The sequence below is a fragment of the Propithecus coquereli genome, unplaced genomic scaffold (assembly GCF_000956105.1).
Source record: "Propithecus coquereli isolate 6110/MARCELLA unplaced genomic scaffold, Pcoq_1.0 Scaffold164, whole genome shotgun sequence".
NCBI classification, from domain to species: Eukaryota; Metazoa; Chordata; class Mammalia; order Primates; family Indriidae; genus Propithecus; species Propithecus coquereli.
The window spans coordinates 3,764,683-3,779,749 of record NW_012140969.1 but is presented as its reverse complement, the minus strand read 5'-3'; the positions used below and the strand labels follow the sequence as shown (position 1 = coordinate 3,779,749).

The window sequence follows — 15,067 nt, the reverse complement described above, 5'->3', positions numbered from 1 at the left end:
ACTTCTGAACTCTCAAACACATACACACATTCCCTAAAATTTCCAAAACAGCCAGACCCTGGATTTTTTGTGCTTCTGCAGGGAGTTTGCCAAAGAAAGGGAGCGGGTGGAGAACCGGCGGGCTTTTCTGAAGCTGAGGCGGCAACAGCAGATTGAACGTGAGCTCAATGGGTACATGGAATGGATCTCAAAAGCAGGTGAGGCCCTTTCATCCTGGGACCCAGGGATGGAGAGCTCAGCCACAGAGCACACAGAGGGGTCATGCATACAGTTTGGAGAGGGTTGAGCTGGGAGCGTCATGATGGGAGGAGAAAGAGAATCTAAATTGCTAGCGCCAAATTTCAGCAACAAGAATCCAGAGTTTGATATTAAAATTTCTGGGATAAAGCCAGGATATGACACCACTTAATTGTTGAATTCTAAAATCAGACTTTGGTCCTCATCCTGGCTCTGCCACCTTCTAGCGATGTACTTCCCCTGCCTGTGTCTCAGTTTCCCCAGCTATTAAATAGAGATAATGATGGTACATGCCTTGTAGGGCTATTTGAGTATTTAGGGAAATAATCCTAGCTAAGTCACTTGGGAAGAACACAAGTGACTGACACTCAGTAGGCACCTATTTATTTCTTCGGCCATTTAACAAACATTTATGGGGCACCTGCTGTGTGTCAGGCACTATTCTAGGCACAGAGGATACAGTAGTGAACAAAACAGACCAAATCCCTGCTCTCGGGGTTCTGACATTCTAGGGAGAGAGACCAAAAAAAACAAACAGATACATGTGACGTCGGGTGCTGCCCAAATGCGAAGAAGAAAGCTAAAACAGAGTAGGAAACAGAGAACAGTTGGAGGGGGGTGGTCAGGGAAGGGCTCTCTGATGAAGTGAGGGCCGAGCAGAGACCAGAAGGAAGTGAAGGGATGTCAGGGGGAGGGGGATTCTATGCAGCAGACAGCACGTGCCAAGTCCCTGGGGTCGGAGCGTACTTGAGACGTAGCAAGGAAGCCGGAGAGAGTAAAGCGGAGAGTTGGAGGAGAGGAGGACAAGGAGGTGACAGGTCAAGCGTGGGCTTCTAGGCTGTGGTGAGGATGCTGGTTTTTGAGTGAAATGGGAATAATGTTGGCTGTTACCACTGTCGCTGAGCTGGGGCTTGGAGTCCTACAAGACAAAACCCAGCAGCACGTTTTGGGCGGGTTGTGCTGTCAGCATCAGCCAGGGGAGAGTGGGGGGTGGCCAGGGAGACCCTTCTCCTTCCCAGTCCAAGGCAGCTCTTCCACAGGGCAATCCTCCAGACGAGGGGGCTTAACTCTGTGCTCTTCCTCCTCAGAAGAGGTGATTCTCGCGGAGGACGAGACGGACGGAGAGCAGCGGCATCCCTTTGATGGTAACTGCTCTGAACCCAGCTCCGCGGCGGTCTCAGGGGAGGTGGGAGCAGCTGGGGCCAGGGGAACAGGCAACTTTGTTCCAAGGGGCCTCTATGGGATGGACGTTCAGGGCCCAGGTCATGCCAGGAACGAACCCAAGACCAGGTCAGGTTCAGGATGGTCCAGGGAATGGCAGGAATCTGCTTCCTGGAAGAATTTCAGGAAGCGGCTACAGGGTTTTCCTTTTTCCGCCTGAACCACATGCCCAGCCTTTTCTGCTTTGCACCTCTGTTTTTATCATCTGTAAAATGGGCATAGTATAAATAATACCTACCCTACGGGATTGTTTCTGAGGTTGATGTTCGTTTTGGTTGTTCGTAAACCCACAACGTGTCCAGCAGCTCTGCTGGGAGTCAGGGGACGGGCTACAAGGGTCACCACAAATCCATTCTGGGGGTCCCTGAAAGTGAAGTTTTTTAGGATTTAGAGACAGGCCAGAGGGATGCGTTTTCGCAAGTTAATAATAATAACACTAACAAAAATAATAATTCTCCATGAAAAATACAGCTTGTTGCCTGAGATTTATAGAAAGCTGTTGGACAGAGTGATGACTTTTGATTGAAAACGCCAGGCATTCGAAGGAAATAAAAGAACTGGGAGGTTATAAGATAAATTTTACTATTTTGGTGAGGGGAGGAGGTTACCCATGCAGGGTGTCTAAATCTCTTTATTGGGAGTGTATACCTGCACTCACTCTCCCCCTCAGAGCCCTTGGGGGTGTATCGCCTCAATGTTGGGGGACAACATCCACAAACCCAGCTTACCTCGCAGCTGTGCTATAAGTCAAGGGGTGGACTGTTTTCGTAACAGTCGCTATGTATCCAGTGCCAAGTTCCAAGTGAGGTTTCTTAGAATTTAAAAACAGACCAGGCCGGGCGCGGTGGCTCACGCCTATAATCCTAGCTCTCTGGGACGCCGAGGTGGGCGGATTGTTTGAGCTCAGGAGTTTGAGACCAGCCTGAGCAGAGCGAGACCCCATCTCTACTAAAAACAGAAAGAAATTAATTGGACAACTACAAATATATAGAAAAAATTAGCCGGGCATGGTGGCGCATGCCTGTAGTCCCAGCTACTCGGGAGGCTGAGGCAGGAGGATTGCTTGAGCCCAGGAGTTTGAGGTTGCTGTGAGCTAGGCTGACGCCAGGCATTCTAGCCCGGGCAACACAGTGAGACTCTGTCTCAAAAAAAATAAATAAATAAAATAAAAACAGACCAGAGAGAAAATAGTGACTGAGAGCCCAGACCTGGGAGTCAGACTGAACAGGATTTGATTCTTATCTTTACCCCTTAGGCAAAGCGACGTTACCTCCCTGAATCTCAGTTTACGCATCTATAAAATGGGACACGCTGTTAGTTCCCACCACACCAGTGGTCATGAGGGTTAAATCCAAGGACACGCTCTTGTTTCACATGGTCCCTGTTGCAAAAAGGGTAACGTCTTTTTCTCTTGCCATGTTTCCATTGTTGGAGCTCTGCGGAGAGCCACCATAAAGAAAAGCAAGACAGATTTGCTCAACCCTGAGGAAGCCGAGGATCAGCTGGCCGATATCGCCTCCGTCGGTGAGTCGCTTCCTCTGCGGCCTGGCAATTATTTGTCACCCATCACCCAAGAGACAGGAGGACCGAGGGCTCGGGAACCAGGCTGCCTGTTCCCAACTAAATAGTCCCCGTAAAGCATTGAGAACCGGCGCCTGGCAGGCACTAAGCTCCCAGTCCTGTTGGCTAATGTTTATGACTCACTCTGGAAGTCTTCTTGGGGGACCTGCTCTTATTAGATGCCTAATCGCAAATAAGAACAGAGACAGAATCCCCTCCCGTGTGGAGCTCGCAGGCCAGCCCAGGAAATAGATATTAAACAGAACATTATGCAAATAAACCTATAATGGGAATGGCACTGCAGAGGAGACACCCTGGGCTTGGCCCACTCTGGAAGGCTTCTCGGAAGAGGTGATGTTCAAGCCGGGAGCTGAAGGATGAGTAGGAGTTCGCCATGGTAGTGGTGGTGGTGGTGGTGGTTGCAAAGAGAACAGTGTGACAGGCGGGGCTCAGACCTTTGCCACCACAAAGGCCAGAATTTTGAGAGGGGAGGGGACATTTATTCTTTTTCTTCTCGCCCTTCTGTACTGTTTATTTGTGGGCTGAGGCTGTGTCTCTTTTGTGGCACTTTCTACAGCGAGAATGTATGGGGTCCTTTTCAAATGGGTTTTTCATAATGGCTGGAAGAGCATCCAGGCAGGGGAAATAAGACTGAAATAAGATTGAAGGGAGAGGGAATTTAGGCTGTTTGGGGAATTGTGTGGCTGCGACGGTAGAGGACCAAAGGATGGAAAGAGGAGAGAGGGAGGAGGGAGGGAGAGAAAGAGGCGAAGGAAGGAGGGAAGTCAGACATGTTTCTGATCCACAGACACATACTATTTTATGTCCTACTTTTTCCACTCAACCCTGATTTATAACTTCATTGCTGAGTTTTGACATAATTTCCATCGCAATCACATATCCTGTAAGGGTGGATACGCTATAGTTCGCTCAGCTGTGGCTCCATAATGTGGCGTTTGAGTTGTTTCCAGTATTTCTCTCACGAGCAGCACCGCTGTGCACATTTATATACAATTACTACCCCCACCCTTTGGGCGTATTTCCTTGGGGATAATTATAGGATCAAAGATATTAACAGCTTTTCAACTCATTATTCACAGAGCCATTCTGAGCTCAGAAACATGGAACCCATTTATAAACTTGCTAAATGCACGTACGTTTGTGGATTCCCCACCCCGGCCACCACATATTATCAATTTAATTCCCTTTCCCAGTTAAGTAGGTTTGTAATGATACCGTAAAGCTTATTTTCATTTGCATTTTTAATTTTTAGCCAAAACACGCTTTTCCTTGTAATGAAGAATTTATTCTGTTTCCACGTATGTGTACGTCTGTTTAATTTCCTTTAAGCAAGTGTCAAGAATTATAGCGCTCAATGTTTTCTGCGTTTGATCAGTTATGTCTGTCCCTTTTTTTTGGTGGGGGGAGACAAGAGTCTTACTCTGTCACCCCAGCTAGAGTGCAGTGGCGTCATCATAGCTCACTGCAGCCTCAAACTCCTGGTCTCAGTTACTCCTCCTGCCTCAGCCTCCCGAGTAGCTGGGACTACAGGTGCGCACCACCACGTCCGGCTAATTTTTCTATTTTTTGTAGAGACAGGGTCTCACTCTTGCCCAGGCTGGTCTCGAACTCCTGGCCTCAAGCGATCCTCCTGCCTTGGCCTCTCAGAGTGCTATGCTTCCATTTTTTTTAAATCTGTTTTGTTATATTTTGATAAGCAAACTTTGTTGTTGTTCATACCACATTTACTGAATGTCAGGCACTGGAAAAAAATATGTGGGTGCCCAAGACAGAATCTCCTCTATGGCTAAGACAGGATACCTGCCCTTACTTAACAGGGAGATACTATTTTTTCATCAATCATTCTGGCAAAGATGAAAAACTAATACTGCCCCATGTTGCCAAGGATGTGGGGAAATGAGCACTCTCAGGTACAGGTGGCAGGAGTGTAAATTTGCAGCATTTCAGGTGTGTGATTTGGCATTATTCATTTATAGATGTTTAGGGTGCAGTGGCTCACACCTGTAATCCCAGCACTTTGGGAGGCCAAGGTGGGAAGATCACTTGAGACCAGGAGCTTGAGACCAGCCTGGGCAACATAGTGAGACCCTGTCTCTACAAAAAATTTAAAAATTAGCCAGGCATGGTGGCGTGCACCTGTAGTGCCAGCTACTCAAGAAGCTGAGGTAGGAGGATCTCTTGGGCCCAGGAGTTTGAGGTTGCTGTGAGCTATGATGATGCCACTGCACTCCAGCCTGGGCAACAGCGACAGACCGTGTCTCCAAAAAATAAAATTATAGATATTGATACTCATTGACCTAGCATTTCCACTTCAAAACCATTTCTTCACGTGTGCAAAAGATCTGTATCCCAGCCTTTTCTCAGTAGTATTGTTTCTGGTGCTCATAAAAGTAAAAAACAGAAACAACCCCCATGCTCAGCAAGGGGTGGAGGAGATGGTTAAGAAATTATAGTAAAGTTTGAGTATCTCTTATCCAAAATGCTTTGGGCCAGAAGCGTTTTAGATTTTAGACTTTTTCAGATTTTGGAATATTTGCATATATACATAATGAGATATCTTGGGGATGAGACCCAAGTCTAAACATGAAATTCATTTTGTTTCGTGTATACCTTATATGCCCGAAGGTAACTTTATACAGTGTTTTTAACAATTGTGCACATGGGCCGGGCACGGTGGTTCATGCCTGTAATCCCAGCACTCTGGGAGGCCGAGGCGGGAGGATCGCTTGAGCTCAGAAGTTCAAGACCAGCCTTGGCAACATAGCGAGACCCCATCTCTACAAAAAATTTAAAAATTAACCAGGCATGGTGGTGTGCACCTGTAGTCCCAGCTGGTCAGGAGACTGAGACAAGAGGATCGCTTAAGCCCAGGAGTTTGAGGCTGCAGTGAGCTATGATGACGCCACTGCACTCTAGCCTGGGTGACAGAGCAAGAACCTGCCTCTTAAAAACAAAAAAGTAATTAATAGAAGTGATAGTACCTAGCTAGCATGGGGCATAGCACCTAGTATGTGTTCAGTTACCGTCCATTTCTCTGCCCCTTCCCAATGAAGGGTATACCTGTTGCTGGATGTGTCTCCAGGCCGGGTGATCAGGACAGACTTCCTCCATGATTGGCACATGAACTGAGTCTTGATTTCAGCTCTTGAGGTTGCAGTAGGAGATTACATCCAGTAATCGTCTTGTGCCAGGCATCATGCTAAGATATATTAACTCATTTATAAATGCCTCTCAGTGGCCATACGAGATAGGAAGTGTGGTTGTCCTCAGTTTGCAGGTGGAGGTGTTGCAGACCCAAGACGCAAGGTGACTTGCTGGTTGGTGATGGAGCCAGGTTTGCAGTGTGACTCCAGTAGGTGTAGGGGCCAGGGACCTCCTGCCTGCCATGATATGTCTCTCTCTTTCTCTTCCTGTGGAACATCCTGATTCCCGAGTCACCTGCGGGTCCCATTCCTCTTTGCCAAGTCCTTTGGAGACCTGCAGGTCTAGGCACATCTTTGGGAGCCGCAGGGACTAGAAATGCCCAACTGGGCTGGGCCATGAGGACCCACCCCTGGGGTTGAGCAGGTTATGGACAAGAGGGAAGGATCTTGGGCCGAGAGGAGGGGTGTTCCTGCAAGGAGGCCACAGCCATCGAGCCTGGCCGACTGCTGCCGGGTGGAAGCATACCTCCTCGGGACCCCAAGTTCCAGGAATGCGGTATGGTAGCCAAGAACATGTGCTCCAAACCATCTCGACACTTTTTATCCGGTTAGTGGGCCCCCTCTCAAGCTCTCTCAGCCTCCGTTTCCTCGGCTGTGATCCCTACTTCCTAGGGCTGCAAGGAGGAGCAAGTATCTTATCATGTAAAACGTGTTCCCCGCAGTGCCTGGTGCCTGCTAAATGTTCCGTAGACATCAGCTGTCGTATTCATTCAAGGGAAGCCAAAATCCAGAGTTTCGTGGAAAAATCTCCCCGTTTTTAAACGTGGACTGATAATTTCAACATTCACAAACCTAGTATGAGCCATTATAGCTAATGGGGTGCCAGCTTGAAATCTCTGCTGAGAATTTTGCTAATAGGAAGTGGCTTCCTTCGAGGTGTTTGCTGTGTCCTGTGCCTGGCAAGTGGGGTGGTTTCGATAAACGTGCTGGATGGGTGCATGGGCGAATGGATGGGTGCATGGGCGAATGGATGGGTGAATGGAGGAACAAACGAATGAATGAATGAATGAATGAATGATGAACAAAGGAATGAATGAACTGATGAAGAACAATAAAGAAGTGAATGCAATTGAGGGTTTACAAGAAGAGGTATTTTAGAAGATGGATTCATTGTGTCCAAAACTGAGCTCTGAACCTCCCCGCAAACCCGTCCCATTCGGTGGTAGCTTCATCCCTCCAGGGACTCACCAAAAACTGGGGCCGTTTCCTCTCTCTGACACCCACACTTGATCCATCAGCAAATGTGGAATCTACCTTAAATAGTATGTCCCAAGTCCAGCCACTCTCCTGCTTAGCCACCACCCAAGTCTAGTCCCCATCGCTGCTTGACTGCACCGGTGTCGTCACCTCCAGCCTGGTCCCCCAGCTCCAGCTCTTGCCTCTCACTGTCTGTTCCCCCTGCAGCACCAGAGGGGACTGTGAACACCTTAGTCAGGTGTGTCCCTCCTCTGCTCAGCACCCTCCATGGCTCCCACCTCCCTCAGAGTGAAAGCCAAAGTCCTCCCTGTGGTCCGCCAGGCCCTGCACGACCTGCCTTCACCTGTTCTCTCTCCCCCGCCAACCACTTTTGCCTTTCCATTACACTGTTAATTGAATTATTTAGCATGTCCACTCTCTGTCTCCCCAACTTAGAATGTCTCAGTCCCAGGAGGGCAGGGCTCTGTCACCTAATGTATCCTGAGCACCTGAGACAGAGCCTGGCATACAGTAGGTACTCAGTAAATGCTTAAGAGCAAAGATGTGTGCAGGCAGAGGACACACTGGCTCACTCCTCGTGAGCACTGCTCAAGCGAACCAGTCAAGGAAAATGAGGGTCTCATCCACACCTCATCCTCTCCGAAGTGTGCTCTGTGCAGCTCTGTTGCGTGTCCCCGCATCAGGGGTCCTGAACAGAGGATCCTGCTTCATCATGCCCTGTGATGTGACCCTCAGGCACATCAGATGTGGGTAGGAGTGGGGAACATGGGAAATTGGCCCTACAATAGAGCACCATCAGCCTCCCCATTGACATCCTGAGTTCTCATTGGTTAATTCCAATTCTGTTATTTTCAGGGACATCGTCTTCTTGTTAGCTCCATCTCTGCAAAGCCAGGCCCAGGGGTCACAGCGGTTCCGTTGGGCCAGAGGACTTGCTGGAGAGGCTAATGGATTCCCTGGCCGGGAACCGGACTGAGCCTGACTTTCTCCATCCTTTCCCTGGCAGGTTCTCCCTTCGCCCGAGCCAGCATTAAAAGTGCCAAGCTGGAGAACTCGACTTTTTTTCACAAAAAAGAGAGGAGGATGCGTTTCTACATCCGCCGCATGGTCAAAACTCAGGCCTTCTACTGGACTGTGCTCAGTCTGGTAGCCCTCAACACGCTGTGTGTTGCTATCGTTCACTACAACCAGCCCGAGTGGCTCTCCGACTTCCTTTGTGAGTACAGCCGGGCCCCACCCCTGCCGGCTCCCTGATCCCTTCCTCACGCCCTTTTTTCTGCTTCTCTTTCTCTGGTGCTGTGTGTTCTTTCCTTTGGTCTTCGTTGAGTCGTCCCTTCCATTTGGCCATGTCTACAACTGTGACCGGGACCAGTGTTGCTGCTGCCACAACAATGGAGCCCGTCTTCCTCAGGCCTGAGAGCTGGGACCTGGAATTCAGGCCACCAAATGTTCCTGTGATCCCTTTCTAGGAGAGTGGCATAGAGGTGCTGGTGAAGGGGATATTGGAAGAGAGACAGAAAAAAGCAGCGAACACAAGACAGCCAGATAGAAACAGAAACATAGATATAATTTTTATAGGCATCTCTGGGAATGTTAAAATAATTTATGGTTAAGAGATGGGGGTGCCTTAGAAACAGGGAGTGGCTTATATGTTGTCCCCATTTTCTCTTTTTACTTCTGACTGTCTGCTTTTCCCTCTTCTTTCAAACCTTCCGCTGCTTTCGTACTTCCTCTCCTGTACCTTTTGCTTCCTTATTCATTCCTAGAACATCCCCTCCAATAAGTATGACAGCATCTTGCTCCTTTGGTGGGTACCAGAACCCTCAAGGCTTTGCCCTCTGGGCCTACTCCCAGATTCCGGGAATTAATAGGAGATGATATCAATATTGAGGGTGAGGAGAAGCAGAAAAAAATGGGGAGACATTGGACCAAGATTTGAAAAGTAAAGAGCTCTGAGGAATCAACAAGAGTAGAGACTGGGCAGTGAGGAGGGCAAGTGGATGCCCTAGCTCTGGCTTGTGGGCCACGAGTGAGGACTTTTTGCCTACCGGCTGCTGTCGTCCTACATCTGTTGGTTTATCTGACTTACTCACTGCCCTTCTGACCTGGTTCAGAGTTGACTTAGAACAGCTGTAAGAGACAGTCTAGTCTTTGACCTAGAAGGCCCCAAGAGCCTAGTCCAGGTCATTGTCTTCTTGTAACCCTCATTGTTCCCAGTCACGTTGGCTGACACCACCCCCAGGACACCCCTCAGGGACCAGTTCTTCCGAGACCCTGACCTAGTTCCAACCTTAGTAATTGCATTTTGGTCCCTCTGGAGTCTCTTATAAATGAGGACTCTTTACTTCTCGTTTTAACTTCCTCTAATAATCTATTTTTAACCTCCTATATTCTCCCCACTAATCACCTTGCACAGTCTGTCCTGGTTCAGGAACAGGGGATTGGGACATCCAGCCTGGGACCCCTATGCCTACAAAGGTCCTCTAATTGTTTCCATTTTCCAGTTGAGAAAACTGAGACAGAGTGAGGTTAAGTAACTTGCCCAGGGTCACACAGCTAGTAAGTGACAAAGCCGGGATTTGAACCCAGGTGACCTGAATTCTCAAAGCCTCCCCTGCCCCTAAATACCATGTGACCTTGGACAAGTCTTTACCATCGTCCACTGATCAAAGACATCTTCAATTATAAGGCAGTCTTCTATTGTATGTGCCACTAAGAAATAAAACAATGCTGCCTTCTAAGCTAGGACGTGCCAATTTTAAGATATACTTTAACTCCAGAGATGTCGAAATGTTAACAAAAACGTATGTCTTAGAATCAGTGAAGTGTAGTTTCTCTGGGTCTCAGTCTGTTTATCTGTACTTGGTGGAAACTAGATTCCATGGTCCCAAAAGTTCTTCCAGACCCAACAGTGCTATGGATAAGTAATTCTTTCAGGCCTTGTGTATCACTAGCTATCATGTTTCCATGGTAACTGGGGAACAAGACCTCAGAAACTCTTCAGTACTCCCAGAGTTTCTTCTGGTAGCTCTTGGAATGCACCAGATGTTAGGAACCGATTTCCCTTGCTGACATTTTGGTCCTAGAGACCCTGGCGTTTCCCCCAGACATTAGGAGCTCCTTAGAGTCCTTCCACTAAGGAGAGGTGTCCATGAGAAATGAGCATAAAGGACTTTGACGGTCAGTTCAAAACACCTCTTGAAAGCATGATGTAGCAAACACACTTGATCATTGTCCTAGTTTGTGCTGCTGTAACAAAATACCTGAGACTGGGTAATTTAGTAAGAAAAATTTGTTTTCTCACAGCTCTAGGGGCTGGGAAGTCCAAGATTAAGGCATTGTCAGGTTTGGTTGTCTGGTGGGGTTGGCACTTGAACATTGTACTCTCCAGTGGGGAAGAGCACTGTGTCCTCACGTGGCAGAAGGCAGAAGGGAAAAAGGGGCAAACTTCCTCCATCAAACCCTTTTACAGGGGTACCTAGCCCCATTCGCAAGGGCTCCACCCTCATGACGGAGTCACCTCCTCAAAGCCCCACCTCTTGGTACTGTTGCATTGGCAGTGAAGTTTCAGCGTGAATTTTGGAGGGGACATAAATATTCAAACTGTAGCAACCATCAAACAGAATTAGCTTTGTGGACAATAACGGTGAGATTCTTGGGAGTTCTTTCCTTTCTACATGCTTTCTTCCCCTCGGAAACCCACCTTACCTCTGCTTCCTGTGCATTAAGAGAGAACCCATGCCCTTCCTAACACCTCATCTTCTTTCCTGGCCAAAAGTGCCCTATCAGAAAGAACCCAACATCAGCTATTTCTTTGCTGGAGCAAATAAATACCCATGTTTTACCCCTCCCTGGGGCATTTGCACTTTTATGCTTTCTCATCAGAGAACAAAAGGCTTTGGCTGGGCGCAGTGGCTCACACCTGTGATCCTAGCACTTTGGGAGGTTGAGGTGGGAGGATTGCTTGATGCCAAGAGTTTCAGACTAGCCTGAGCAAGAGTGAGAACAAGACCCCCGTCTCTACAAAATGTAGAAAATTAGCCAGGTGTGGTGGTGCACGCCAGGAATCCCAGCTACTCAGGAGGCTGAGGCAAGAGAATCACTTGAGGCCAGGAGTTTGAGGTTACTGTGAGCTATGATGACACCACTGTACTCTAGCCTGGGCAACAGAGTGAGACCCTATCTCAAAAAAATAAAAAAGGCTTTGTCTTGTTCAAGACTTTTAAATCACCAGTAAGACAGTATTTCCAGGGAACACTGGATAAGTTTTCCAAGTTGTGAGAAAAGCCATGCCTTAGATCGGTTGCCTGTGGTGCAACCAAGTACCTAACATTGGGATTACAAATAGGACATCATTATGATTTCTATTTCTTTTTTTCCGTGGGAGCTCAGGCACGCAAAAGTTGATTAAGCATAATTCTTAGATCGTGACACATTAGCACCATGGGGCCATGCATGGGCCATTGTTATTTTGTTGCTTAGCCAGTTAGTTCGTTTTTCAATGTAACAAGCACCCAGTAACCTACCAGTCAATACAAAATCAAAGTCCTTGGCAGTAACCTACATCCAACCCTTCTTATTGAACCAGAGCAAAAACTACAAGATGCGGACCTGCTGAACTCTGTCCCACTCCTTTTAAGATTGGCCTGAGTTCGGTTGGTTGCTTGGAGGGTAGGGAACAATTGTTGCTCTTTCCTATTAACAGAGAGGAAACTGAGGCCTATGGGAAGGAAGGCTTGCGTAATCTTTGGCCAAGTCCACCAAAGACTCTCTCCCTGCCTGCCACACCAGGCAAGGGACAGGATTGGTATTAAACGGAAAGTCAGAGCCACCTGGAACCCCTACCCCTAGCAAGCCTAACCTCCTCCCTATTTCCTCCTTTTCCCTTCTAGACTATGCAGAATTCATTTTCTTAGGACTCTTTATGTCCGAAATGTTTATAAAAATGTACGGGCTTGGAACGCGGCCTTACTTCCACTCTTCCTTCAACTGCTTTGACTGTGGGGTAAGTGTTCTGGGTTTCTAAGAAGTTTATCTCTCCAGCTCTTGCCTAGAATGGCTGATACGTGGGGACATCTAAAGCGGAGAGGTTGTCCGGCCATGATGGCTCAACCTGTAATCCTAGCACTCTGGGAGACCAAGGTGGGAGGATCGCTTGAGTTCAGGAGTTCGAAACCAACCTGAGCAAGAGTGAGACCCGTCTCTACAAAAAAACAGAAAAATTAGCTGGGTATGGCAGCATGCACCTGTAGTCCCAGCTACTCCTGAGGCTGAGGCAGGAGGATCACTTTAGGCCAGGAGTTCAAGGCTGCAGTAAGCTATGATCATGCCACTGCACTCCAGCCTGGACAACAGAGAGAGACCCCATCTCTAAACTATAACAAAATAAAATAATGCCCTGAGCAGCCTTGCTTGTAAGAGTCCCAAGCACTAATACCCAAGTATCCCTTTGCAGTAGAATGGATAAGTAAGTCGTGGCGTATCCACAATGCAAGGCCAGCAACAGCAGCCACACCCCACGACAGGGGTGAATCTCACCCACATAATATTGCACAAAAGGAAGCAGACACTGACAAAATGAATCCGTACAGCTCATGCAAAGTTCAAATGGACAAAATTAAACTATATTATTTAGGGATGATACTTGGATACTTTAAAAAGGCAAGGACCTAAAAGACATTATGCTCAGTTAAAGAAACCGGACACAAAAGGTCACATATTGCATAATTCCATTTTTATGAAATGTCCAGAACAGGCAAATCCATAGAGACAGAAAGTAGATTAGTGGTTGTCAGGGGCTGGGGGAGGGAGGGAGTGGGGAGTGATTGCTAATGGGGACAGAGCCTCCTCTGGGGGTGATGAAAATGTTTTGGAACCAGCTAAGAGGCAGTGGTTCCACAACATGGCGAATGCACTAAACGCTACAGAATTGCGCACTTACGAGTGTTAATTTTATGTTATATGAATTTCACCTCAATTTTTTTAAAAGGTCAGGAAATAGTTATCACAAAATTCGGGATGGTGGTTATGTCCCAGGGTCTCTGGAATCTTCCAGGGTGCTGACACGTCCTAATTCTTGACGTTGCATGGGCATTCGCTTAGTAATTATGTGTGTTTCGGGAATTCTTAGGTCTGGGTGAGCGCTTAATAAATTAAAAAGGAAGCAATGAGAGGTCATGGACCCCTCACCCTGCGTCCATTTGGAGGCAGGAGTTGGGTTGGATTCCTGCAAGGTTGGCACCTGGGAAACGTCTGCAAGTTCCAGAGACCAGACACTGCCCCCGGACGTGAGACCAGGTCTTCTGTTCTAGGTTATCATTGGAAGCATCTTCGAAGTCATCTGGGCCGTCATAAAACCTGGCACATCCTTTGGAATCAGCGTGTTACGAGCTCTCAGGTTATTGCGTATTTTCAAAGTCACAAAGTAAGTCTTTGGGGTTCCTCGATGTGGCGGCGGGGGTGGGGATGGGGACAGGGTGGGAAAGGCGGGAAGGTGGGGGGCTTCGTGCCTGGTGGCTGACTCCCAGCTCCTGCCTCCCCGGCCTGGCCTGACCCCTTGCCGGCCTCTGTCGGCAGGTACTGGGCCTCTCTCAGAAACCTGGTCGTCTCTCTTCTCAACTCCATGAAATCCATCATCAGTCTGTTGTTCCTCCTGTTCTTGTTCATCGTCGTCTTTGCCCTTTTGGGAATGCAACTCTTCGGTGGCCAGTAAGTACTCGGTAGACTCTTCTAGTTCTGCTTCCTTGGGGTCAGGCTCAGGGCACCCGGAGACCCACGCCCCCCTCCACCACGCCAGCTGTGCCCTCCCCTTGACATGGACACGCCATTGCAGTCACCCCGACAGATGAGGCCCTGGGTACCACTCAGGTGTGTCCTGGAGACAGAGATGATGGAGACGTTTCCTTGGAAACGGGATGCTGAATAAACCAAGCCCTCAGATCACCTGGGGTGCGGCCAACGTGAAAAGTCTGTGTCTTCCTCGCAGGTTTAATTTCGATGAAGGGACTCCTCCCACCAACTTCGACACTTTTCCCGCAGCAATAATGACGGTGTTTCAGGTACGGCCTCCACCCCGTGGGCTGACACCTCTTAGTATCAAAGATTAAAGCGCCTGCCTGGCGTCCCAGCGACTTCCCCGAACTGTTCCTTCTCTCCCTTGCTCTTTCATGCTGTTTGAAAACGCAGATTTTATTATTATTCAGATCCAGTGAGGCCAACGGATCAGGAGACTAATGTCATTGAAAAGACAGTTTGTTGTCCTCATGGATCCCAAGAGAGGGGACGCACACACCTCCCAGGGCCACACAGGGAGACACCAGGGTTGGTTAGAAGGAGGGGAGCAAACGTGGGCAAGGCAGGGTAAGCAAGCTTAGGACTGGCCAGTCCAGATCACTGCAGTGGCCTGTGGGGCACACGGCTGTCCCTAGTTGTCAGGTACCTGGCCCTGAGGTGATTAGGACAGGTGGATAGCGGCCTGGAGATAAAGGAGCTAAATTGTTCGCTACCTCTGAGAATTGGCTAGTGCTGGGAGAGGCTGTTCCTCCAGGGTAAGCAAGTCCCCAGATGCCAAAGGCTCAGAATGCAGAAAATAAAACACGTGGCTGATACACCCAGCAAAGATGAAGACA

At 48.4% G+C, this 15,067-nt stretch overlaps 1 protein-coding gene across 3 annotated transcripts in view; it reads left to right on the top strand.

Moving 5' to 3' along the window:
• CACNA1A (calcium channel, voltage-dependent, P/Q type, alpha 1A subunit) overlaps window positions 1-15,067 on the top strand; it is a 231,026-nt gene that overhangs the window by 138,365 nt on the left and 77,594 nt on the right. For 2 of the 3 annotated variants that reach the window (XM_012641500.1, XM_012641501.1), the window contains exons 8-16: window positions 82-197; window positions 1,326-1,382; window positions 2,059-2,061; window positions 2,893-2,982; window positions 8,446-8,655; window positions 12,332-12,444; window positions 13,751-13,863; window positions 14,016-14,147; window positions 14,425-14,497. In XM_012641500.1, coding sequence (XP_012496954.1) covers window positions 82-197; window positions 1,326-1,382; window positions 2,059-2,061; window positions 2,893-2,982; window positions 8,446-8,655; window positions 12,332-12,444; window positions 13,751-13,863; window positions 14,016-14,147; window positions 14,425-14,497 — 907 coding nt within the window. The remainder of the gene's footprint in view (window positions 1-81; window positions 198-1,325; window positions 1,383-2,058; window positions 2,062-2,892; window positions 2,983-8,445; window positions 8,656-12,331; window positions 12,445-13,750; window positions 13,864-14,015; window positions 14,148-14,424; window positions 14,498-15,067) is intronic. The other variant, XM_012641499.1, reaches the window with a different exon arrangement.